This window comes from Hylobates moloch, unplaced genomic scaffold (assembly GCF_009828535.3).
Source record: "Hylobates moloch isolate HMO894 unplaced genomic scaffold, HMol_V3 SCAFFOLD_19, whole genome shotgun sequence".
Taxonomy (NCBI): domain Eukaryota; kingdom Metazoa; phylum Chordata; class Mammalia; order Primates; family Hylobatidae; genus Hylobates; species Hylobates moloch.
Window position 1 is genome coordinate 26,602,316 of NW_026652294.1, and position 24,650 is coordinate 26,626,965.

At 53.9% G+C, this 24,650-nt stretch overlaps 1 protein-coding gene across 1 annotated transcript in view; it reads left to right on the forward strand.

The window, feature by feature from the left end:
* The window catches only part of FBLN1 (fibulin 1), a 95,523-nt gene extending 72,735 nt beyond the window's left edge, over window positions 1–22,788 (forward strand). The window contains exon 17 of the mRNA XM_032140129.2: window positions 21,968–22,788. Within this exon, the coding sequence (XP_031996020.1) occupies window positions 21,968–22,107 (140 nt within the window). The 3' untranslated portion in view covers window positions 22,108–22,788. The remainder of the gene's footprint in view (window positions 1–21,967) is intronic.
* The last annotated feature ends 1,862 nt before the right edge of the window (window positions 22,789–24,650 follow it).

A 24,650-nucleotide genomic window follows, 5' to 3' on the forward strand; every position in this document is an offset into this window, starting at 1 on the left:
TGTTGGTGGTGCAGGCTGGGGAAGTTGTTTACAGGTATGGGGCAGGGCCCTCCCTGGCTAGGAACGGGCTTTAATGACAACCTACTCGTGTGAAAAAACATCCAGGCCCACTCCATTCCGCACACTTGTTTCTGTCATTCACAGCCCCTCTCCTGAACTGTCACATTTTAAAAGATTTACAGTCATGGGAAATGAAAACGGTGGCATCTGCCATTTTGAACTTGGATTTATACTCTGAACACTTTCAAAGCAGCTGAGCAACGGACGGACAGTCCCTGCCCTCCCCTGGGCCTCAGTTTCCCCATTGTGAACTGGGAGGAGTGGGCTTCATAGTCCGTTAGGCGCTGGATTGCGGGAGGTCCTAACCAGAACCAGCGACCGTGCAGTGCGCACAGCGCAGAGCGTTTTGGAGCGCGGCCTCCAGGTGGCGCTGTTGGACCTTGGAAGCTCAGCCTTTGCCCCCCCAAACCCGACGGTTGTTAAAACTGGCAGCTGGAGAAAGGGAATCGTTATTCCCCTCTTGCCAAAGAGCCATTTATAGCACCTTTACAAGCTTTTAAATGGGTTTGCATGTTGTAAACATGACTGAGTCACTGGGGGGCTCCCCACCCCAGCCTCCTCCTGCACTAGCTGGCAGCAGGAATAATTAGTTAATTACAATTAATGGTGCATTAGCCCTCGTGTGATTCCAAGGGGAAGGCACATGGTTTGGTTGTCGGCAGTTGTGAAACTTGCTGCTTGCCCTTGAGTCACTCCCCACTCTGGGCCTCAGTTTCCCCCATTGTGAAATGAGAGTTTAGATGAAGACAGCCTTGAGGGCCCTTCAGGCCCCTGTGCATGAGGGCAGGCAGGGAGGGGGTTGGGTCAGGGGTTTGTCCTGCCCTACTTGGTGGGTGGGGTATGCACCATGACACTAGCCCACAGCTGCCCCCACCCCAAAGGAGCCAGCTCTGTGCTTGATGCTGGGCCTGCAGGTGTGGCTGGGACATGGCCCTCAGGTGATTTCTAGATCTTGGAACATGGGAGTTTGGAATCCTAGGACCTTCTAGTTCACTCACTCATTCCTTCCATTTCTGAATTCTTCTTGAGCCCCAACCTGTGCCTGACCCGGGGCTGAGCCTTGCAGATACAGAAATGGATAAATGCCACGTAGCCCCTGAGGACTTTGCATCTCAGCAGCAGGGAGAAGCCACCCTGTATCAGATCATCAAAATACGATGCCGAAATAGGCATGCACAGAGAGACAGGCCTTGATGGCCTGTGGAGACTTTCTCAGGGGAAGTCTCCTGGCAGGTTTTGCGTCTTTAGTTCCCACCTACATCCTTCCTGGGGTGAGCCAAGCCAAGAGGTTGGGCAGCTGCTGGGCCTGGAACCAGCACCCACCAGCGCCTTTCTCTGGCTGCATCTGCTCCAGACAGAACCAACCTGGGAGTGTCTGTTTCTCAGCTTCCCATCCACTGGGGCAGAAAATCGTGGCATGTCAGAGCCTGGAGGCTCCTAGAGACCATCTCTTCCAACTCCTTCTTCTGTAGGAGGGGAAACTGAGTCCCGGAAGGGCGAGGGGGCTTGTCAGTCTTCTTACAGTGAATCAGGGACACAGTGGGCAATGGAACGGAGTCCCAGGGTATGAGAGATGATCACAGGTGCCGTCCCAGCAGCGGGCTTCTGGGAACGGAATGTGGATGAGGCCACAAGGACCCAGTGGCTTCCCCCAGCACAGTTGGTCACGGGTGCCCTGATCTTTGGAATTCTGGGCTGGGGCTGCGTGGGGGAGGGCCCCAGCCTGGCCCTTGGAATTGTCGTGCCTGCAGCCCTGTGTGCTGGGGAGGCCCCTGCCTCTTCCATGCCTCGGTCTGTGTGCAGGATGCCCCACCTGGCTGGGCTCCTGGAGTTGGCCTGGTGCCCATGTCATCTCAGGTGGAGGACTGAGACCAGGGAGGCAAGCCCTGCGTGCTGGGACCTAGGCTGCATTGCTGGCTGGCTCCTGTCTCTGTCCCCACTGCACTGATCTTATTTCTCTGTCTGAGATCTCTTCCTTGGGCTTCCATATCCCTACTTCCTTCTCCCTCCTCTTCTGCCCAGAATAACTTCCATACGTCCTGGGAGCTTCCTGGTCCCTAGGGGCAGCCATCCCGGCACACGGCTCCTGGCCTGTCCACCTGGCAATAGATGGTTCCGCCGTTGGACTCGAGCCCAGCCTGAAGCAGCCCTGGAAATGTGGGGTTGAGCCCTCGCCGGCTCCTTACCGTTGCTGGGCACCTTCACCCCCGCATTCCCCAGTCCTCACAGACACTGCCAGTGACGGGCCGTGATTGTCTCCCTTGGGCAAAGGAGGGAGCTGAGTTAAATGACCGCCTGAGACTGTGCAACTGAAAAACCGCAGGGCCTGGGATGTTTTCAGACTTGTTTTTAGCAGTGCAGTTCTGATTTCAAGCAGTGACTTAGACAGAAACCCTTGATGGTGGTGGAGAGGAAGAAAGCGGCTTCCAGGGCTGCTGCTCCTGGAGGGGAGCGTGGGAGGCTCTTGAGCCTCCTGGGAAGCCCCGTGCAGCTCTGTGCTGCCTGCAGCACATGGCAGGGAATGCCGCCTACTCACAGTGCTTGCTGAACACCTGTCTGCTCTAGGCCATGCCCTGTGTGGACACTGGGCACTGGATCAGGAGGGCTTCCTGGAGGAGGTGAGGACTGAGCTGAGTATCCTTGCATGTGAGGGAATGACACTTAGCAAGCACCTGTGATGACCAGGAGCCAGGGTTTCATCATCGCCAGGACCCTGTGACACGGTGGGATTATCTCCTCTAACAAAGGAGAGAGCGAGAGCCAGAGAGGGCAAGAGACTTGCCCGAGGCCACTCAGAGCTGGGGCCAGAGCGGGCCTGGAGCCCAGTCTTCCCCAAACACCACACCCCCCCAGAGCGGGAGCCCAGGGTTGACTGGTGCTGTGGTGGGCAAAGTTGCCATGAGTTTGGATGTCCCAGAAAAACAATCAGCGCACAGGCCCCGGGGCTCGCCGTGTTCAGTCCTCCCAGGGTAACAGAGGAAGAGGGAGAAATGCCCCGAGTCCACTAAGAACCTGCAAGGGCTGGGTCTTCCCCTAATGTAGCCTTGAAAGACCCGTTCTTAGCGGGGATCGAGGAGCCCGCAGCAGGGCCCGCGCCGTTGTCTTTGTACAGCCCCCTTGCATTCCTCTTTAACTGGCTGTCAAAGAAAAATGAAGAATGCGTTTTCGCCCTGTACAAAAATGCTCCATTAATGCCCGAGGGATTCTCAGGCCACTACAAAGCTTTCCTTATCTGGCTCTGGATTCATTCTCAGCTCTGCAGGCTGTAATCCGGGGTGCTCTGGGAAGAGATCTTTCAGGTAATATCTCCTGAGTGATGAGTAATGGGGGAGCCCTGGCTGCAGCAGGGGCGGGCTGTGTATCATCAGCGTGCGGATGAGAGAGACAGAAAGGCAACTCGAGGCCACCTGGGCTCCCCAGGCCTCTGGGCTGTGGCTGCTGTCTGAGCCTCAGACCTCCCCTCCAGCCTCCAGTTCACCACTTCCTTTTAACTCTCAGGCCAGCCACGTCTACGTCTGTCTGGCTCACTCCACTCAGCCTCAAGACCCAGCATGTGTGTGACCACCTCCAAGAAGCCTCCCCTGACTGCTCCAGGGTCATGTCTGTGTGATAGGAGGGCCTGGCCTGCAAAAATGCCCTCCCTATTTCTCCAGGGAGGGAAATCTTTGTGCTATGAGGCTTGGTTGTGGCCACATTTCTGTTAAAACCCTGCCAATGCCATGAGGAGCTGGAAAGCCCGCAGGTGAAGTAATTCTTTGGCCTACGGACGAATTTTGCATGTGGACCTCCTGACCCTTGGGCCTCCAGGGTTGCAGGGAGCTACGGAGTTGTCTTTGTAGTTTTTTTGCAGGCCAGCCCCTCCTGTTGCACGGACATGACCATGGGGCAATCAGGGGAGGCTTCTTGGAAGAGGTCACACACGTTCTGGGTCTTGAGGCTGAGGGGTGAGCCAGAGAAGTGGGACACCCAAACTTACAGCCACGTCTGTGGCTGGCCCATGAGCAGCGCGACGAGAGGCAGGGAGCCTGGCAGAGAGGGCACAGCATGCGGTTTGGGGCTACTGGAGCATCCAGGGTGCAGAGAGGGTCGAGGGGAGGCTGAAAGGAGCTGCAGGGCCAGGCCTTGGTGGATGCTGTCCTGGGGACCACGGGAGCCACGGGAGGTCTGTGCTGCCCATGGAGCTTCCAGATCCTGCTGCTTTATTTAACCCACTGGGCCTCCTGCAGCTTGAGGTTGCAGTTGAGGTTGTACCCACTCGGCAGATAAGAAGACTGAGGCCGGAGGAGCCAAGTCCCCAGGATCTCCCAGCCAGGAAGTGTTCGAGGATAGGGCTTAGACCTGAACTGCCCAGGTCCAGGACTCCCCATCCCCATGGCCTATTTTAAGCCCTGATTATTTTTTCTGGTCTATACCAGCTGGTATCTACACTGGCAGGCATCTGTCAGCAGTAGTTAAGTCTGAGTCCCAGCCATAGAGGAGAAGTAGTGAAGCACCTCCTTTTACACAGTTACAGTGCTCTCGGCCATGGGATCTTGGGTCCTGGGCCAGCCCTTGATGAGGAAGGACCTCGCTGTATGTCTAGGCAGTCAAAAGATGAGGTTCAGATGTCACCATGCTGCGGAATGGCAAGGTCCTGGAGGGCCTCTCTCCAGCTCTTTACCTGCCGAGGGCACACTCATCCTTGGTCACACAGGCAGCCCATCATGCTGCTCCCTGGGACCCCCAGACCTGCCTCCTTTCCAGGACCCCTCCCAGCCTCAATGATTCCCCAGTGACAGCAACAGCCGCACCCGGTGCAGATAGATGCTGGGGTTGGCTGCAATTTAGGGAGGATCTTTCTAGGCTGGGGCAGGAGCTTCGCGGCTGGGAACGGGCTTTAATGACAACCTACGCATCTTAGAAGACATTCAGACCTACTCCACTCTGCACACTTGTTTCTGGGCAAGCCCTCTGGTGTGATTTAGTGCATGTGTGGCTGGGTGTGGAGTGTGTGTGTGTGGGTGGGTGCGTGTGAGTGGTGAGTGCGTATGCACAGGGTTTGATCTCTGAGATGTTTTATACTCTCTGGCTTGGGGAAAGGACAGTCCTGTAATATCAAGACCAGACCTCGTGTCCCCAGCCCAAGGCTGCCCTGGGCCCAGGGGCAGTATTTGGAGACTTTGCTGGCAGTTTTGCATTGGAATCACCCGGTGCCTCCCTGTATGTCCACCCATCCTGTGCCCAGAGCCCCTTCACAAGCACCATATGCTGTTAGATCCTTGAGCAGCCTTGTGGGACAGCCACCCTGGGGATGGTATCACCATTTATGTAAGAAAAAAAAGAAAGTGCTGGCCCAGGGTCCCACAGCCAGCAAGTTGGAGCTGCACTTCCCAAGCAGGTCCTTAAGTCAGCTCTCTGTTGTCCCCCAAGCCCCTCAGCCCCCCAGGCGGCTCTAAGGGCTCAGCTGCTGCAGGGTTCCTCAGAGAAGCTGAAGGGTTTGGGTCCTCAGCTCCTGGCAGGGGCAAGGCTGGCCAAGCAGCATGGCAGCGATGAAGTCCACATGATCGAAGGGTGGATGACCAGCGGCTCACCTTAGACATGGTCACCTATATTACATTTAGGAAGGAAACGCCCTGATTGGAGACTGCATCTCATTAATGGAATCAGATGAAACGATGTATGTGAAAGCTCCCAGCGGTGCCTGGCACACAGTGGGTGCACAGGATGTAAATACTGAGGGAAACCTAAATGTTCTGTAAATATCAGTTCTTCCTAATCTGGCCTTGCCGTCTCTCTTGAGAGTGGCTGTACCTTCTAGCCCTGATCGGGAAGGAAGCTGGGTTTTGGTGTGCCAGTCAGGTGAGACACACAGAAGGCAGCGCAATCAACACAGGAAGTAGCAGAAGCAGCTTGTTACAGGTCCTAGAGAGGTGGGGAGCACCCCTTGCAGGGCCAATGGGAAGGAGAAGCGCCTGCAGCATGAGAGAGAGAGAATGAGGGAGACAGACAGAGACCTGTGGGACCAAAGCCTTTACTGGGGTCCAGGGCGTTATCCAGGCAGGCTTCCCGTGAGGAATTCGAACTGGGGGGCTTGCAGCAGCAGTTCCCTGAGGTCATGCGGTGACAGATGGGAGTCACTGCTGCATAGACCTGCACTGTCGATGTAGGTGTGAGGGTCTTTGGGTTGTATCCAGCTGTCCCATAAGGCAGGGGCCCCCAGGAGGTGGTGGTATAAGGCAGTCATCTGGGTCAACCGCCCTGAGGAACTGGGAGGAGGTGGAGAACTGGAACCCGCAGCAAGGGTGACTGAGCCCTGCTCTGGTGTGAGAGTTCAATGCATATTCAGAATGCGTGCTGAGGCAACATGGGATGAGAAGCCGGCACAACACCCAGGCTTTTCCATGAAAGTGAACTTGACAGCCGCTTTCCCACATTGTCCGTGCTGAGTCGTGGGAGCCTCTGAGTTTGGCCAGTGTGTCAACACGCTCCTGCAGCACTCGCACCCCCCCTTAAAGGGAACTACCACCGTTTATGTTCCGAAATCTCATTTTCACTTCCATCTGTGGGTGTATAAGGATTATTACCCAATTTCAAGTTTACCGTTTGAAAAATAGCAATGGCTTGGGTGGCCCCTTTTAGGCAAAGCGTGATTGGGTCTGTGTGGCCGTGACAGACTTCTCTGGGCTTGCGGCTTCGTTCTCTGTTTCCAGCTGTGTGACTTTAGGCAAGTTTCATAACCTGTCTGAGCCTCAGCTTTCTTCTCAGTAAAATTGCCATAATAATATTTGCCCTGCAGGGTAATAGGGACTGAGGTTTGTGCCTATTTTAACATAAGAGTGGTCTAGTCTGGAGGATAAATGAGCCACTTGGAGGAAGAAGTTTGGAAATGGAGGGCTGGTGGGAGCCCGGAGCCTCCTTAGGGGACAACAGGCCAGAGCAAGGATGATGGGACAAGGCCAGGATCATCCAGCCCAAAGTGGCTCCAACTGCCCGGGACCTACTTAATAGACAGATCTCGCGGCCTGGGCTGGTGAGGCTGGCCTGGCCGGAAGCAAGCCAGCAAGCAGGCCTCCCAAGGAGGCCTTGAATTATCTTATCATCCTTGATATTATCGTATTCATCCTTGAATTATCTTATTCATTCAACAAGAACATCCTGGGGTACTGTTCTATGCCAGGCCCTGCGCTGGGTACTGGAGAACAGATCTACATCCAAGCTACGCATCCTGCTTTTAAGAAGCTCCCCACCGGCATCCATAGCATCCTGCCAGAGTTCCCACAGCTGAAAGTGCTTGTGGTTTAGGGGTTGGTGTCATCCCAGTTCATGTCTGAGAGGGAGAGAGAAGTGGCGTGTGGCAGGGCTGCTATGTACAGTTGAATGTGTTGTGCACTGCAAAATCTAGGGAGCACCATATGTACAGTTGAATGTGTTGTGCACTGCAAAATCTAGGGAGCACCATTCACCGGTGAGTCTATTTGCAGTGCACAACCTGCTCAACTGTATGCAGCAGCCCCGGTACAAGGGCTTGTGAATGGAGATATCTACCTAGCTGTACCTCTCCCCCTGGCCAGGCAAGGCCTCAGTCAAGGCTTGAGACCATCCAGTGTCCCAGCCAGCAGGGCCCAGATCACCTCGTTAAAATTATTACCTCTTAAGGGGTTAAATGTGCACCGCTGACCGCATCCTGCAGCCCATGTGGAGAGTTTGGCCGGGGATCAGTACACATTACAAATGAGATTCAGAAATTCCACCTAAAAACAACAGCGCAGCCGTCCCTGCCCGACGATGAGTGATTGCCCTGTCCTGGCTTTCACGGCAAATCCCAGGGATTAGGCGCTTTCTCTCTTCTGGGAGGCACAGCCCTGTCACCCCGGGGGCCACACCCTGGCCGGCAGCCAAGTTCTTTCCCGGGGTGCGGGGCCCGGCCTCCTCCGGGCTGGGATCAGCTGCGGCCTGACTCCCTCTTGAGCTGGGGTGTCACCGAGGGTTCCAGGAGGTGGAGGGCATGGGGAGGAGGGTCTCTCAGAGACTGGGAGACCGAAGGAGAACGCACACCTTTTCTGCTCCCTATGTCGTGACCCCATGGGGCAGAGATGGGCTCTGAGGCATCAGGCCCTATGCCCTGCGTGATGGCGCGTAGCCCCCCTGAAACAGCCGCTGTTATCCCTCCTTGAGGTTATCAGCTCCCAATTCCCCAGATACCGAAACTCTCAGAAGTCACCCCCGCCACAAAGCTGGTGACCCTCCCTGCAGCAGCTCCTGGGCTCAGGCCAGACTCCTCAGAGGGCTTGGTAGCATTTAATGGGATACAGTCTCTGCTTTTGAGCCTACTTCAGTGAGACACACAGGGGGCCCCAGGGACCAGTCCTGGAAACCTCCCTGCTCAGTGGGTGGCCCCTGGACGGCCTGGGCTGGACCTGCAGTAACGTGGACAGCATTCATTCAGAGCTCAAGGCCTCAGCCCCAGGAGACGCACTGTCCACGTGACTGCCGCACTCTACACCCGAGATCGGTTTTCCAGCCCAGGACCTGGCTAGGAAAGGTCAGCGGGTTACAGCCTGCCCAGCACCCCGTGCCGTGGCTGCCTCTGCAGGAGGAGACAGCGTGGTGGGGAGAGGGGACTGTCTTGCCCTGCTGAACCCCCGGGGTTGGCTACAGCCCTCTCTACAGGCCTTTTTGGTGTAGCTCAGGTGAGATGATGCAGCCAAAGAGGTTGGGAGATTACACAGCTCCACATCTGCGGTGTCACTGTGGACGGGACCATCGTGGTCCCAGTGGGAGGGTGGGAGGAAGCCAAACTTGAGACGTCTGCCTTGCACAAAGGCAGTGGTGCTCGTCAAGGTTTGGGCTGGAAGACTTAGCACCTGGCGGGCATCTGAAAATTTCCATCTCCCGTGCCTGCTTGGTCCCCACGGACACATGCCTGAGCCATCAGGGACTGCGAATCACAGGGGTGGGAAGACAGGGACACACACTGAGCGGGTGAAAGGTGGTGGGGGTAAGCAGGTGTTTCGGAAGGAGTAGAGGAGGGCCTGGAATGGGGCCACGTGGGAAAGGGTCGCATCCATTCACCCTGGAGTCAGCCCGAGGGCCCAGGCAGGATGGGGTCCTAGTGATGCCTGTTGGTGCGTGACATCAGGCCATCCACAGCACCGGGAGCCAGCAGGAAGGGCTGGGCCAGGCCATGTGGACAGGGTCTACAGATGGTACAGGGACAGAGGTCCCTATTCTAGGACCTTGACATGCTGCCGTTCTCGTGAGGTTCTGGGGGACTCCTGCGAGGCACGTGGGCTGCTTCTCAGACCTGCGGGTACCCGCCTCCCAGAAGTTGTCACTCGGATGTGAGGTTCACGAGCACGTCACGGAGCCTATCTCCCTTCTCATAATCCGCATGTGTGTCACGGCAAAATGTGCCTGGCCACTGGTTCCTGATGCTGGAAGGCACGGACCCACTCCCCACACCCACAGCCTGTGTTGCTGTGACTGCTGTGTTCTAAGCGCCACTTTTCACATCCATCCCTGCTGCCTGGCCAGAAAGATGTCCCCAGCCCAGAGCTTCCTATCTCCCTCGCCTGCTCCTACCCTCCAGAATAAAATGTGTACGAGGTAGGGAGTTTGTGCTCGTCTGCCAGTTGTGGTTACTGCTGCATCTCTTAGAGTAGGGCTTACCCCTGGGGGCCCAGCGCTCAGGGATGCCTGGGCTCCAGGCTGGAGAGAAGCACCCAGATCCACCAACTGGCCTTCCATCTCTGCAGAGCTGCTTGCATCTTACTCCTTCCTCTTCCCTCTACTCTGCTTCAGCCACTCCAGCCCATGCCTCAGACCCCAAATATTCCATGGCCTCTCTCCTCTCCTGGACTGTAGCCGTGACATTCACTTCCTTCTCCCTTGGTGAACTCCTATTCATCCCTCAAAGCCCATGTCAGCTGTCACCTCCTCTTGGATGCCCTCTACATGCTCCACAAGCAGAGTGTGCAGCTCCTTTTGTGCTCCTGAGGCCCTGGATGAGCCCCTTTTGCAAATCTCCTCATACTCATTCTCCCAACAAGTAACGTGTGTATCCCTGGGGGCAGGTCCTGCTCTCAGGAATGCAGCAGTGACTAAGGCAGACATGAATGCCTATCTCATACACTTTTTATCCCAGAGGGTGGGAGCAGACGAGAAACAAGCGTAATATGTACATGGTCAGATGGTAGTGAGGGCTGTGCAGAGCGGGGGAAGGGGCTGGGGAGGCTGGGTGCAGCATGGTGGTACAGCTTTAAATCTGGTGGTCAGTGACATTTGTCAAAGACTCAGGAGCTGAGGAAGTGACCCATACAGAGATCTGGAGGAAGAGGGCTCCAGGCAGAGGGAATGGCAGAGTGCCAGAGTGGCTGTGCCTGGGGAACTCCTTCTGGAAAGTCTGTCGTGAACCAGAGCAGAGAAATGCTTGTGCCGGGGGGAGGGGTGTCGTGAAGAGGGAAACACCAGCAGTTGTGGCATTGGGAGTTTCTTCGCTTGACTTTCAATTCCACCAAACAATTCCTAGACGGAAGAGCCTCCAGGGGTTTATTTGTGCAAGGCTATCCTCTGTCACCCTGTTTGTCCGTGTTTCTTATACACACACAGAACAGATGCACCCACTGAGGTCACCCCAACCCAGCCCCCGGCAGGTGCCCATAACTGGCCGCAAGATCCCACACACCTGCTGACTTCCAGAGTCACCAAGGGGTTAAAAGGGGCTGGGAACAGCCTCTTAGTCTCCACAGCCTCCCGCAGGAATGATTTGTGACCCTCTTAGGCTGCTGGTCTGCACCTTCTGAAAAGCCTTTAATATCACCGGGCACATTCATAAATTATTCTTTTTTAAAAATGAAATGTTTTAGCCAAACAGCAGTACAGGCATGTTGTGCAAAATTAGCAAAAAAAAAAAAAAGGAATGATGGTGATATGAATCTTTTAGCTGCCTCTCCTGACCGTCTTCAAATCTGTGACAGGAGCTCAGTGCCTGCCATTCCCCGGCCAAGCACCGGGAGGATGTCAGGTGCTTCCAGGTGGACTCTGCTAGGAACATTCCATCTGTGGCCAAGGCTAGAAGCCCAGCTATCACAGTCGTCAAATTAACAGCAAACCCTGTGTGGTCCTTGTGGTGTGCCAGGCACTCTTCTGGGCATAAATATAAATATAAATATAAATATAAATATATATATATAACTTGCTCCTCATAGCAACCCTGTAGATCATTATTCCCATTTTCCAGATGAGGAAACTGAGGCAGGAGCTCAGGAGCTTCCAGGCTCAGGTGACATGAATTAAGAATGCACACATCATGCTGGGACTCTGTGGGGTTCCTGCTGTCATGACTTTCCCCAGAGACCTTGGAGAGGGCAGAGTTCTACTCTTTGAGGCCTGATCCAGTCCTGAAATCTCAGTTGTCACTTCTTTATCCTGACAACATGGAGCGTGGTCCATAGCGTAGGTGTATTGTAAATGTTCAGTCCATGGCAGCGCTGACAGTCATCTGCAGATTCGCGAGCCTCTGGGACAATGGCCTGGAAAAGGGACATTGAGGACGTGGCCTTGCTCCAGCCTGGGGGGGCTCTGTGCCGTGGCCCTGCAGCAGGGGGCCCCTTTTTGCCCTGAATTGGCTCATTCATGGCGCTTCTCAGGAGAAAAGGAGAAGAAAGTGATGGTTCTCCACCAACCTCACCTGTCCCCTCCTGCTGAGCTCCAGCAGCGGCTCCCATGGCTCCAGGAGAGAGAAGGGGCATGACTGGCCTGCCCCTCTCATCAGCCCCTTCCCTCACCCTCCCTCCTTTACTCTCATCTGCTCAGGAAAACTGAGAGCACCAAGCTGCCTTATGTCTCTCCACCCTCCCCGCAGTGCACCCTCCCTGCAGAGCACCCTCCCACCGCCTTTTTCTTGCTGGGCACCTCATTCTTCAAAGTCAGTTCAAGGTTAACCCCTTGGGGAAGCTTCCATGACACCAGTTCCTGTTTTGGGGTGTGTATTTCTCCGAAGCTCTCCCAAAGGAGCTTTGCTTACCTTTATCAGCCTCTGCTGCCCCAATCCCCTGTGCCTGCTCTCCCAGCGGCTGAGAGCCCCATAAAGAGCCAGACCAGGGCCAGGCGATGTTGGTAACCCCAGCACCCGGCACTGCAGCCACCCACAACAAGTGCTCCGTGCTTGTCAGATAGGGAAGAGAGGGCTCTGCTCTGACCCGCAGGCCTGGGGCTCGGGACCCCCTCTCTGCACTCAAGGGCTGCCCGCCGGGCCAGCCTCTCTTCCCCTCCATCCCTCCAGACCTTTATTGCATCTGTAGAAGGAGGCAGAGTAGCCTTCACTCCTGGAAGCCAGAGGGCAGGACTTGGCCCCTCTGGTGTGCCCAGGTCTTTGAGTCAAGTTGGCAAGCCTTAAACTCGTCCTGCCCTTCATGGCCCCCTCACCTTGGGGGATCGCAAGGGCTTCAGTGTGGCTGGTGCAGTGTGCGGAGAGCTGGGGTGGATGGGGCCATGGGCCTCAGCAAGATGCGTCTCACCTGCTGTGAGCCCGGGTGGGGGTAGGGTGGGAAGAGCCCCCTGCAGAGCCACAGTGGCCCCCACGGTTGGATTTACCTCCCGGCTCTGAGCACAGTGGGAAGGGGCATGGGAGGGGTGAAAAGGAAGGTGGTACACGTGTTCAGGTCGATGCGATGAGGCCGGAACTGAGGCTGGGTGGGGTTGTGGGGAGAGAAGGGAGGAGTGTCTGGAGACCTTTGAGAATAGAATCCACTGGCCTCAGTGATGGTTTAACCTGAGGGATGGGGGTAAGGGGCCTGTCGAGGGTGACTCCAAGTTCCTGGCTTGGGGGTACCTGCCTGGAGAGTGAGGGGTAGGGGAGGAAGGGAAGTGAGTTTAGGGGAGGAGGGTGGGTCAGTGTTTGGCGTGCTTGGATTTGAATTGTCCATCTGGGAGGGGCGTCTGGAGAGATTGGAGCGGACTCCGAGTTTGGGTCTGGGGCCCAGGAGGACCCCACCCAGCATGTAGGTGGGTGGAGGCTGAGGTCGGCTCAGGAGACACACAGAGGGAGGGGACGTGATTTCTTATCCCTCTAGTCTCAGTCGCATGTTCACTTCTTCTAAAAGGAGGTGCCTCACACAGCAGATCCTTCCAGAACTCTCCCAGACCCTGTCTTCCTTTGGCAAGGCCACAGAGCTTGGTGGAAGGGGCAGTGGCCCAGGGTCTGGGTTCCAGTTCTGGTTTACTGCTTGCTGGCCGTGTGATTGTGAGCAACTCACGTAACCACACAGAGCCAAATTTCCTCTCCGGTGAGCCCCCGCCGCCTGCGTTTGCGATGAGAGGAGAGACAGTCGATGTGAGTGAGCGCTGTGATGACGAAGCACTGCAGAAATGTTAGTTCCCACGTCACAGGTGAAGGCTGAAGGGCTTTAGTCCAAAGCTGACGTTTCCCTTCATATTTTTCCCCAAGGGGAAAGGTGCACCCCGGGAGCTGTCTCTTTCGTTCAGCTACCTGCAGCTGTCCCCTCCAAACTGTCTGATTTAGCTCATGGGAGACCTGCGGAAGGAGCACATTTATAACAATCAAGAAATATGGATGATGAGTTTTGCTGAGACATGTTGACTGACACTTGGTATTTTAAATATGCAGCCCAGACACCTGTCCCCCTTGCTTCCTGGCTTTTACGGCGTTTCTCAGGCAAGCAGAGAAGACCAGGTTTCGGGAGCTCAGTCCCTTCGACTGCACCACCAGCTCCTGATGCGATTCTCTCTAATTGCTTTCTGCTGTTTTTGCCGTATGTTTATGACTCAGCTGAGGGCAGTACAGTCGGGAAGTGTCCTGCACGTCATTTTGCAGACAGGAGGAAGGAGATGCAGTGGGATGGGAAGATCTGGGCTCTGAGGTCAGTCCCAGCTGGACGGAAACCTGCGGCCCTGTTAGCTCCGTGATCTGGAAGGTGCTACTAGTAGAGCCTCATTTTTCTCCCCAGGAAAAGGAGGCAACCGTGTCTCATCCCTAACTGCGATGGGGGCTGAATGCGGCTGTGGGCACATAGGGTCTCTCTGTCTCCACCCGTGTCTCCTGCTGTGTGGCCTCTTTCCAGCCCATCCACACTCTAGCTGGTGGCTTTGTGACTGCTGATAGTACTTCCATGTGCTTTTTTGTTTTTTCTTTTTTGTTTTGTTTTGTTTTTTCAGTCACCCAGGCTGGAGTGCAGTGGCACAATCTCGGCTCACTGCAACCTCTGCCTCCCGTGTTCAGGTGATTCTCCTGCCTCAGCCTCCCAAGTAGCTGGGATTATAGGCGCCCGCCACCACGCCCAGCTAATTTTTGTAATTTTAGTAGAGACGGGGTTTCAACATGTTGGCCAGGATGGTCTCGAACTCCTGACCTCAGATGATCCACCCACCTTGGTCTCCCTAAGTGCTGGGATGACAGGTGTGAGTCACCACGCCCAGCCCCACGTGTTCTCAACGTTTCCTCTTTGCCACTGGTCTGTGCTGCTCGTCCTCACCTGCAGGAACTGTGGAGCCTCTTGGGGTGAATTTACTGAGGCCCGATGATTGCTTCTTCCCAGTTGCCTGCGGTGCTTGTGATGGGCAAGCCTGCTTGGGTCTCCTCTGAGCTCCCGGCCTCTCTGTTCCAGCACCTTGTCCACACAGCCCTACACTTCCCTTCCTTTCTGCTCATGGCTGACCCCACGTGGTGGCCACAGTTAATTTCCACTGGTATGATATATCGTGCAGTCTCTTGATTCATCATCTTCTTTGCTAAAATGCTCTTTGACAGCCCTGTACACTCCATTACACTTTGTCAGCTAGAATTACAAGCCTCAACGTTGGAGGCTGCACTTTAGAAGGGAAGATGACGTGCCCAAGGTCACACAGCTGGTCGATGCAGAGCCACCTAGGAACTCGAGGCTGTAACTCTAGGTCTCTTTATAAACCAGTGTCTAGACTCAGAGACATGAGACTCAGGCAGAGAGACCCCCCAACCTCCTGCCACTGACTTTCATCATTTCAAACAATGGAGAGACAATCAAGTACAATGTCAAATAGCAGGAGCTGAAAGATGGCTTCGAGATGGGGCCGATAATGTGGACCACAGAGCCCAAGAGGCAGCGTAGGTTCTCCCCACTGGACCCGAGCACTTCGTGTTCAGGATCCTGGATCCCCAGCACATCAGCTGCAACTTAGAAAGCAGAGCCAAGACATGAAAGTGAAGCGCCCGAGGGGACCTACATTTTTCAACAGGGAGAAAAAAAGTGCTTAATTATATCTTTAAGAGGCACAGATACGCCAAGGGATACCAGCAGCGTCTAAGACCTGAAGCAGAAATGCCAGGGATGAGGATTTGGAAGATTAACACAATTGAACTCAGCACTGTGGACTTTTTTTCTTTCTGGGGCTTCGGAAAGGTGGGAGGCAAACACCCCGGCAGGTAAGACAGACAAGCCAGGCGTGATGGAAACGCACCTCTTTGTCCTGCCATTTACTGCTGGGGTGGTCCCTCCAAATGAAACTGCTCTCGCCCGGAGCCTTCAGTGGCTCCCCTTTCCTTCGGGATAAAGTGTTGTCTTCGTTCCTAGATTGTGAGGCTTCAGGGACTGATTTTCCTTCTTACTTCTCTCCTTCCTTCACTCTCTTTTCTTCTTCTTCTGCCTTCATCTTACGACGTGATCATGGCAGAAGGCCTTCCATGGGCCTGCCAGGGCCTGGGTTGGGGACGATGGGGCAGAAATGAGCTGACGCTGTCCCTGAACAGGGAGGCCGACTGTGAGCGTCCCCTGCAATAAGCAGGTGCAGTGTTGCAGTGGAAAGAGACCAGGTGCCAGGTGACACAGAGGGTCCAGGGAAGACTTCTATGAAGACTTCTATGAAGCAGTCCAGCTGGTCCCAGTGTCTGGCACATGAGACGTGGCAAATCAGAATCTGTAGGATCAAATGGACGGATGGAACTGGGCCCCTGGTGGCAGCTCTCTCACATTTGTGATGCTGCATGTGGGCAGTGAGTGTTCCTTGCTACTTCTTCCTCCTTCCCTTGCCTCCCTGTGATAGGGAAGTTGGTGGTCGTTCTGAAAGAACAGTGGTGTAGAATTGGTGATGGGGAGACAGCCAGGAGATGACCCAGCTTCTTGGTTCTCTGAGACTGGCAAAGTGAGGTCCGGGGGCAGTCCCCACCAGATGAAGCACATGGCTCAGCCTCATCTGCCTGCCTCTCCCCAAGATTGACACTGTTCCCAGAACCGGCCTGAACCTTCATATTTTTGGGCTTTGCACTTGTCCTTCCTGCTTCCTTGGCTCCTATTTATTCCTCAAAACCCGATTTAAAGCTTCCTGTTTAAAGCTCCTTTGTGCAGAGTAGCCTCTAATGGATGGGTGGATGGATTCATGGGTGGGTGAGTGGGTGGATGGACAGATGGGTTGATGGGTGGGTGAATGGATGGATGGTTGGATCCATGGGTAGGTGAGTGGATGGATTGGTGGGTAGATGGATGGATGGATGGATGGATGGATGGATGGATGGATGGATGAGTGGATGGTTGGGTTGATGGGTGAGTGGATGGATTGGTGAGTGGGTGGGTGGATGGATGGATAGATGAATTGGTGAGTGGATGGATGGGTTCATGGGTGGTTAGGAAGCTATGAAGAAAAGTGGTATCATAATCTTGATTCTGCAGGCATTTATTTGGCATCTATTATGTGCCAGGCACTGAGGACCAGCTGAACTGTTTAGGTCCTCTTTCATGAAGTCCTCCCTGGCCACTGACCCGGGTTCAGTCGAGGTGAGAGCAAGGAGGTGGAAGTCATGCTTGAACTAGCCTGGAGATGGAGGAAACCTGTTTCCCAAACCAGAGCCCAGGAAAATGTGGCTAGGCTGGAGGAGTGTGGGCAGGTCCGCTGACAGGGCATGGCCTGGGAAAGGGGGTCCTGGGTTGAGTGGGGTTGTGCACAGATTGGGAGATGCAATGTGGACTTCAGGTCAGAGGGGAGGGATAGAGAAGCGGATTTGGGAAGGGCAGGAAGGGGTGCACGTTCCTTGAGCGCCTGCTGTGTGCAGCCATACAGTCTGTTGTTCCACCCTCGCAGCATCCCTACTTATTCTACTTTAATAACTTTTCTTGTTAAATGCAAAGAACCTGAGAAAATCCAGGCCCCGATTCTGACCATCAGTGACTCAGCCTAGCGCCTCCCTTCCCCTTCACAGCACCCTTTTCCCTAGTGCCGTCTTTTACTTCCTTTCGAGTTGCTCGTCTCACCACGCAGCTGTTTACAATCAGCTTGGAGCTCCGGTCTTCAGCCATTGTAGAGACCTAACCTCGTGAAGTCCTCTGGTGCGAGGTATTTAGAGGCAATCATTTTCTATATGTTCAGGGCTTTCCTCTCTCATAAATCAGTCCAAGAGAAATACTTAACACCTGCTGTACGTTTCTAAGCATTCAGCCACGCTTTGACTGGGAGTCAGATCACTTTAAATATTGGAATTCTTTTTGATAGCCAGTGGTCATTTCTCAGTGGAGAGAAAAAGGATGACATCGAGTTTGATTTGTTTGTGATTTTGAAGGTTGCTGGGTTTTTTGTTTTGTTTTGTTTTGTTTTTGTTTTTGTTTTTTGAGACGGAGTCTTGCTCTGTCGCCCAGGCTGGAGTGCAATGGTGCGATCTCGGCTCACTGCAGCCTCCTCCTGGATTCAAGTGATTCTCCTGCCTCAGCCTCCCGAGTAGCTGGGACTGCAGGTGTGTCCCACCATGCCCAGCTAATTTTTTGTATTTTTAGTAGAGACGGGGTTTCACCGTGTTAGCCAGGATGGTCTTGATCTCCTGACCTTGTGATCTGCCCGCCTCGGCCTCCCAAAGTGCCGGGATTACAGGCATGAGCCACTACGCCCAGCCAAAGATTGCTGTTTTTAATCCCTGTTCATAGAAGAGGAAATTGAGACTCAGGAAGGTCAAATAACCCATCTGGGGTCCTACCACGGAGCCACGTCAGTTCGTATCCTGCAGGTCTCAAAGGGCCTACTTAGAACATCTGTGGTGGGTCCCTGTCCCACATGGAGCTCACTGCATGAGCACTTTCTTCTGTCTTTCTCTGTCCCCAGACTGACCCCCGAGGAGAGACCTTCGGTTTCTCTACATTCTTATTTAGCCAGTGCCAGGTACACGTAGCATGTGCAGACCCTCTGTTGATAATATTAATAGTCCCACATGCAGCCAGGAGTGTGTATTTAAATATAGACATTTCAGATAAATATATACATATATCAACATAATAATATGATTATTATGTATTTTATCATGCTTATATTTTATATATAAATTTTAGAGTAAATGTAAACATATTTTATATGAATATAGATATATATAATTATATTTACACATAAGTGTATTTATATGTAAATTTAATTATATATAAATATATAAATTAATATGTAAATTTAATTATATATAAATATATAAATTAATATGTAAATTTATAAAGTACACTTTATCTAAACTTTAAAATACACTTATATAAATTTGACATACTTTATAAGATATATTTTAAATAATATATTGTTTTATAATATATATTTTATATGTATAATAGTTATATATCATATATGAAACTATATAATATACAGAAATATAATAATAACAGAAATAGATCTTTCTTTTTTTGAGACAGGATATTGCTCTGTCACCCAGGCTAGAATGCAGTGGCACGATCTTGGCTCATTGCAACCTTGACCTTCCCGAGCTCAAACAGTCCTGCCACCTCAACCTCCTGAGTAGCTGGGACTACAAGCACACGCCATCATGCCTGGATAATTTTTGTATTTTTTGTAGACACGGGGTTTTGCCACATTGCCCAGGCTGGTCTTGAACTCATGGGCTCGTGACCCGCCCGCCTAAGCCTCCCAAAGTGCTGGGATTACAAGCGTGAGCCACCACACCCAGCTGAAACAAAGACGTATCTGACTGTAGCTTGTGGAGGTGCCTGCCATTCCTCCCTACAGTGATTCACAGGCTCACCCAGCCTCTCCTCCTTCTCCTTCAAGCCCCAAACCTCTGAATGCCAGGAAGGGTGGTAAGAAGCATCTCTGCGCCTAGTACCAGTAAAGTTGGCAGGTCACTGTGGCCAGCGGGGGCACCATTGTTGGCCTCAGGCCTGGGGAGAGAAAAATATGACATACAGGGGGCCCATGGGGGTGTGTTTGGGTTCAGCCCTGTGAGCCCACACTGACCCTGGTGGGCAGACCGCGCCCAGGGAGGGGCGGGCAGGAGTGACCCGGTCACCAGGGCCTGCTGGCAAGCCCAGGGTGGTGATAAGCCCACGTCTTTTGCCGGGAGCTGAAGATGTTCATGGGCTTTCAAGCAGGACAAAGCTTGAATGTCATCACCGGGTAGCAGGCAGAGCAAGGGTGCTGACAGCCTGCAGAAGCCTGCGCTTATCTCTCCATCAGAGCTGAAGCCCATGTTTGCTTAGGCAACAGCCTGAAATTCCACCCCAGCTGCTGGGCCTTTCACTTTTGAAACATAAACCCAGAGAGTGAAAGGGGGGACGTTGTGCCCAGATTCTCGTTCTGAGCATGAACTTGATGTTCCTGACCAGGAACCAGCCACTCGTACCGAAGGCCTTCCTGACCCCTCAGTTCTCCCCTGAGCCTTTGCTGTGTCCTGGGCACCAAGAGCTGGAGATAGGCTGTCCCCGTGCATGTTTCCTAAGCCTGCAGAGGAACTGTTCACAGAATCCAGCCTGGAATCAGCCGTTTGTGGCAAACAGTCGGTAGCTATTTCTCAACGAGTGGTTGTGAAGCTGCAGAAGCAGGTGTCTCAGAGCCAGCTCACACCGGTTCACACCTCTCACACCAGCTCTGAGAGCTGCTTGTACACATCTCTCCACAAGTCCACTTTCAGTGATGCCACGTGGTGCCCGAAATTGGCCATAGAAATTGGCCAATGGTACGACCAGACAGCCACCTGTTGGACATCTTGGATCATGTGCTCATTCAAAAGCCAATTAGCCCACCCTCAGCACCATTTTAGACAAATCCTACTGTCAGAACATGTGGACCTTGCCAGTTCATTCATAAATGTCAGCACCCATAGGTCTGTGCCTGTTCGGCCACAGACACTGGGGAGCAGCCTGCAGCCTTGGCTTGTGCAGCTTCCTCTGCACGAGGGGTGCAGAGGAACCCCTGCACCCCTTGGAGGAGTCCAAGAAACCTGTCCTGACTCCCCAGCCCTCCCCACCTCCATTCTCACCCCCGCTGGACAATGCACACCCTTCATCAGAGCATGGCGCATACCTTTCATCCTAGATCTCCCCCAGCTTTGAAACCAGCATCTGTTCGTGATGTCTGGAACCCTGGGAACCGTCCCAGCGCCTGTTGAGCACATGTGTGCATGTGAAGGGGATCTGCTGAGCACTCTGCTCTGGCGGGAAGGCTGCCCTGCACAGCTGGAGCTGATGCCTTGGCGGATGCTGGGCATCTGGATTGTGCAGTGCAGGAGCACAGGGGCATGGCACTGTTTGTTGCTGGGGAACCTAGGCCTCGAAAGGGCCTCAGCTTCTCCACAGTGCAGCGAGGACTGTGCCATACTCTCACCCCGTACAGAGTATGGGAGAGTCTCTGTGAGCCTTTGGGTACCCTGCAGAGGGAAGGCAGTGCCAGCCGGGCCTGGTCGGGGGCCATGGAGATGGCAGGCCCAGGCTGGGGAGCAGTTGTGACACCCACTCTCTTACCCCCCAACCCTGATCCCCTGGAATCTGCAGAATGCCTGGGGTTGCTCCTCTTCCACCCTGCCGTGGCTGAGCTTTGTCTGTGCCCTGTCCTCTGGCCACGGTCTTTGCCTGGTCCCTACCCTGGTACAGGCAGAGTTCCCTGCGACCCCCAGCTGTTTCCCCAGAACTGACACCAGTCTCCCTCCACCACCCATCCTCCTTTTGACTGCCCTGGGGACGCCACTGCTGCTCTCATCCTCTGTCACTCCAGCCACCTCTTGCTTCCCTGTTATCACAAACACTGAACTATGAGCTCAGGTGTCACCCTCCATGGAGGCATGCACAACAAGGGGTCCAGAGGCATGCCCCATGGGGAAATGGGGGTGCTCTGCTTGCAGAAGGATCCAGGGCCCACTGCAATCCTCAGATGTCCTGGGGGAGAGGATACGCCTGCTTCATTTCTTCTCAGGGGTCAGAACTGGGCACAGGGGCTTGGAAGGAGGGAGAAAGATGTCTATGAGGTACCCACTCCATGCCAGGCCCTTTTCTAGGCTCCCTTAAAACCTGTCAGGTAGGCCAGGCACGGTGGCTCATGCCTGCAATCCCAGCACTTTGGGAGGCTGAAGCGGGTGGATCACCTGAGGTCAGGAGTTTGAGACTAGCCTGACCAACATGGAGAAACCCCGTCTCTACTAAAAATACAAAATTAGCCAGGCATGGTGGTACATGCCTGTAATCCCAGCTACTCAGGAGGCTGAGGCAGGAGAATGGCTTGAACCCGGGAGGTGGAGGTTGTGGTGAGCCGAGATCATGCCATTGCACTCCAGCCTGGGCAACAAGAGTGAAACTCCGTCGCAAAAACAAAAAACAAACAAAAAAAGCACCTGTCAGGTAAATGGTGGTAGAGCAGAAAACCTGGGCTCAGAAGCTGGCATTGATCCCAGAGCCATTCAGTTTCGAAGCCCACACCCACAGCTTTCCTCCAGGTTGGGCAGTGCTTGATGGAAAGGCTGTCTCAGCAAGTAGTGAGTTCACTTTCACCAGTCCCTGGAGGCAGGAGCAGAGGCTGAGGTGACCACTTGGAAGCCAGTGTTATTCAGGGGACTCGAGCACCTGGCGTAGGATGGGACTCCATGAGGTCTATGCCTCCTTCTAGCTCTGAAACTCCTTGAGGGAAACCATTTCCCAGATCTCTACGTTGCTGCAGTCCCTTCTAACTTCCAGCACACCTTCTGCTCTCTCCGCAGGTGTCGTGCGCCAGGTGCGGCCCATCGTGGGCCCATTTCATGCCGTCCTGAAGCTGGAGATGAACTACGTGGTCGGGGGCGTGGTTTCCCACCGAAATGTTGTCAACGTCCACATCTTCGTCTCTGAGTACTGGTTCTGAGGGCTGGTCTGCAGCACAGCCACGAGTGCACCTCCAGGCCAAATCATTGCTGCCAGTGACTGTGGCCTGTACTTGTTTGTACCCTCAGACTTTTTTAATGTTAGGTATTTGTTTGTAGCATTAGGCCAACATGTATTAAGCTGAGCCAGATGAATAAGTCCATCTGATGTATTTTTGGTGTTTAAAAAATGAGTCCAATTGCTCAACTGTTTGGTTGAAGACCTTGCTCATTTTTTAATGCAAAGGCTAAGTGTCACCCCCTGTCTCTGCCTCTGGGCTGGGCCTTGCTAAGGGCCAAGGAAAGAAAGACATTTTTTAGGGGGCAGCCAGTCCAAATGCCAAAAGAAGACCAGTTCTTGCCCTGATTGTATGAAATTTGACATTTTGGTATTTTTTTTTTTTTTTTGGCCAATCAGATTTTCTATGTTCTAAGGACATGGCTGCTGTAGAATAGCACAGAAGTGGACGATAAATTATCCCCAGAAGCAGCATGAAAATGCCTCGGGGAGCACTTGGAAGGGAAATTGAAATAGAGGAAAATCCCTTGGTAAAGACACAGTCGGTTAGGCTCGCATGGGGCTCCAGTATGTTCACCAGGGGAATGGCTGGGATTTCTCGGCACTCTGCATCATCCATCTTTTCTTATAGGTGGGAAAATAAACAACTTTGTGATCCTCCTGATGGCCTGTGCATCAGAGTCTTTCAAGAAGAGGGCTCTCTGCCAGCTCAGGAGTCTTCCGCCAGCTAAGGGACTGGAAGTCTCCCCCCGCCGCCCCCCTGCCTCACCCCGCCCAAGGTTGTCTCAATGCTCCTCCTGCCCCTCAAGGTTCTGGGGCGGGGCCCAGCTTGCATATTGGAAAAGCTTCCTACACACATCGTTTTCAGTGCCATGCCCACCCTCTGAGTAGTGTGGCTCGGGTTCGTTCCCTGCCCCATGTCCGGTGCTGCTAGGCAAGCCCAGGGCTCTGGCTTCTGTGTGACTTGCTTCCAATAGCATCCCTGGTGGCATCCTGATCCTCTCTAGAAATCCCTGGGGGGAAGTAATGACCCTTCCGCAGCCATGAGTCCCTGCCAGACACAGGCCTGGGCCAGGCATTTTGACATGAGGTGCTTCGCTCATTCCTCCTGATGGCCCAGTGAGGTGAGTATGATCACACACAATCTTAAGGTGGACAAACTGGGCTCAGAGAGAGGAACTCGGCTGCCAAAATTCACACGTTCGAGAGACAAAGAGGGAATTCAAATTCCATTTATCTGAATTTAGCCCTCTCTAAACCCTGTGTCAGCAATAGATATGGACAGACTGAATTTGTTGGGGGACTGACACCCCAATTGGCATCAGTGGCGGGGCCAGGGGCTCCCTGTGCCCCAGAGCTCACTCCAGCCTCCGGGGACTCAGCATCCAGGCTCTGTTTCCACACACGCCTCTTCTCCAAATCCTTCCCTAGGTTGATCCCATCCTCTTAGGTATAGACCCCGTCTGTGGCTCAGAACCTCTCTCATCCTATGCCTCGTTTCGCAGCTGGACCCTAGCACTGGGTGAGATCTCAGCCCCACACTCAAGCCAACACCACTCCAACTCTCAAGAACATGGTCTCCGCCACTTTTGGGAAGACCTTTCCAAGGTCACTTATTTGGGTCACTGGTCCATCAAAGCCAAGCCTGGGCCACCCACGTACAAGGCCTGCTAGAGCCTTGGCTGCTGCAGCTGGTAGGAAATAAGAGGCCGGGTGTGGGGCTGGACGGTCCAAGGAGCCACATCAGGGGACAAGTGCAGGGAACATCCACGCAGCTCTTCATGCCAGGGAGTTGGGGAATTGGGGTCCTGGCAGGGAAGCAGGGCTGGGAGCTGGCTGCAGGAATGGAAGGAAGCCTCAGGGCGAGGGGCAGGAAACAGGGACATGTGGGGGAGTGCTGCCGCCCACTTGCAGCCTTGGGGGCAAATCTGCCAGAGCCAGGCCGTTCTGGGCTCAGCAAAGTTGGTTTCTGGGAGCCTTCTTCAGTAGGGTGGGGTGGGAAGACCGAGGTGCAGGCTGCTTTGGGAAAAGAGTTTCCCATACTCCTAACAGGAGTTAGGGCAGGCCAGGCGCGGTGCCTCACATCTGTAATCCCGGCACTTTGGCAGGCCAAGGCGGGTAGATCACTTGGGGTCAGGAGTTCCAGATCAGCCTGGCCAACATGGTGAAACCCCGTTTCTATTAAAAATACAAAAATCAGCTGGACATGGTGGCGGGCGCCTGTAGTCCCAGCTATTCAAGAGGCTGAGGCAGGAGAATCACATGAACCCAGGAGGTGGAGGTTGCATTGAGCTGAGATCCACTCCAGCCTGGGCACAGGAATGAGACTCTGTCTCAAAAAAAAAAAAAAAAAAAAAAGTTAGGGCAGCTGCCATGGGAGGGTGAATGCAGAGCCAAGCCCCTCCTGCTGCTAACTGGCTTTTGAATGAGCACATGATCCAAGCTGTCCAATCAGAGTCCTGCCTCAGAGGGCGTGTCCGTCTGGAGCAGAAGAGGGCAGGAGGGGCCCGCAAGTGGGCGGTGAGG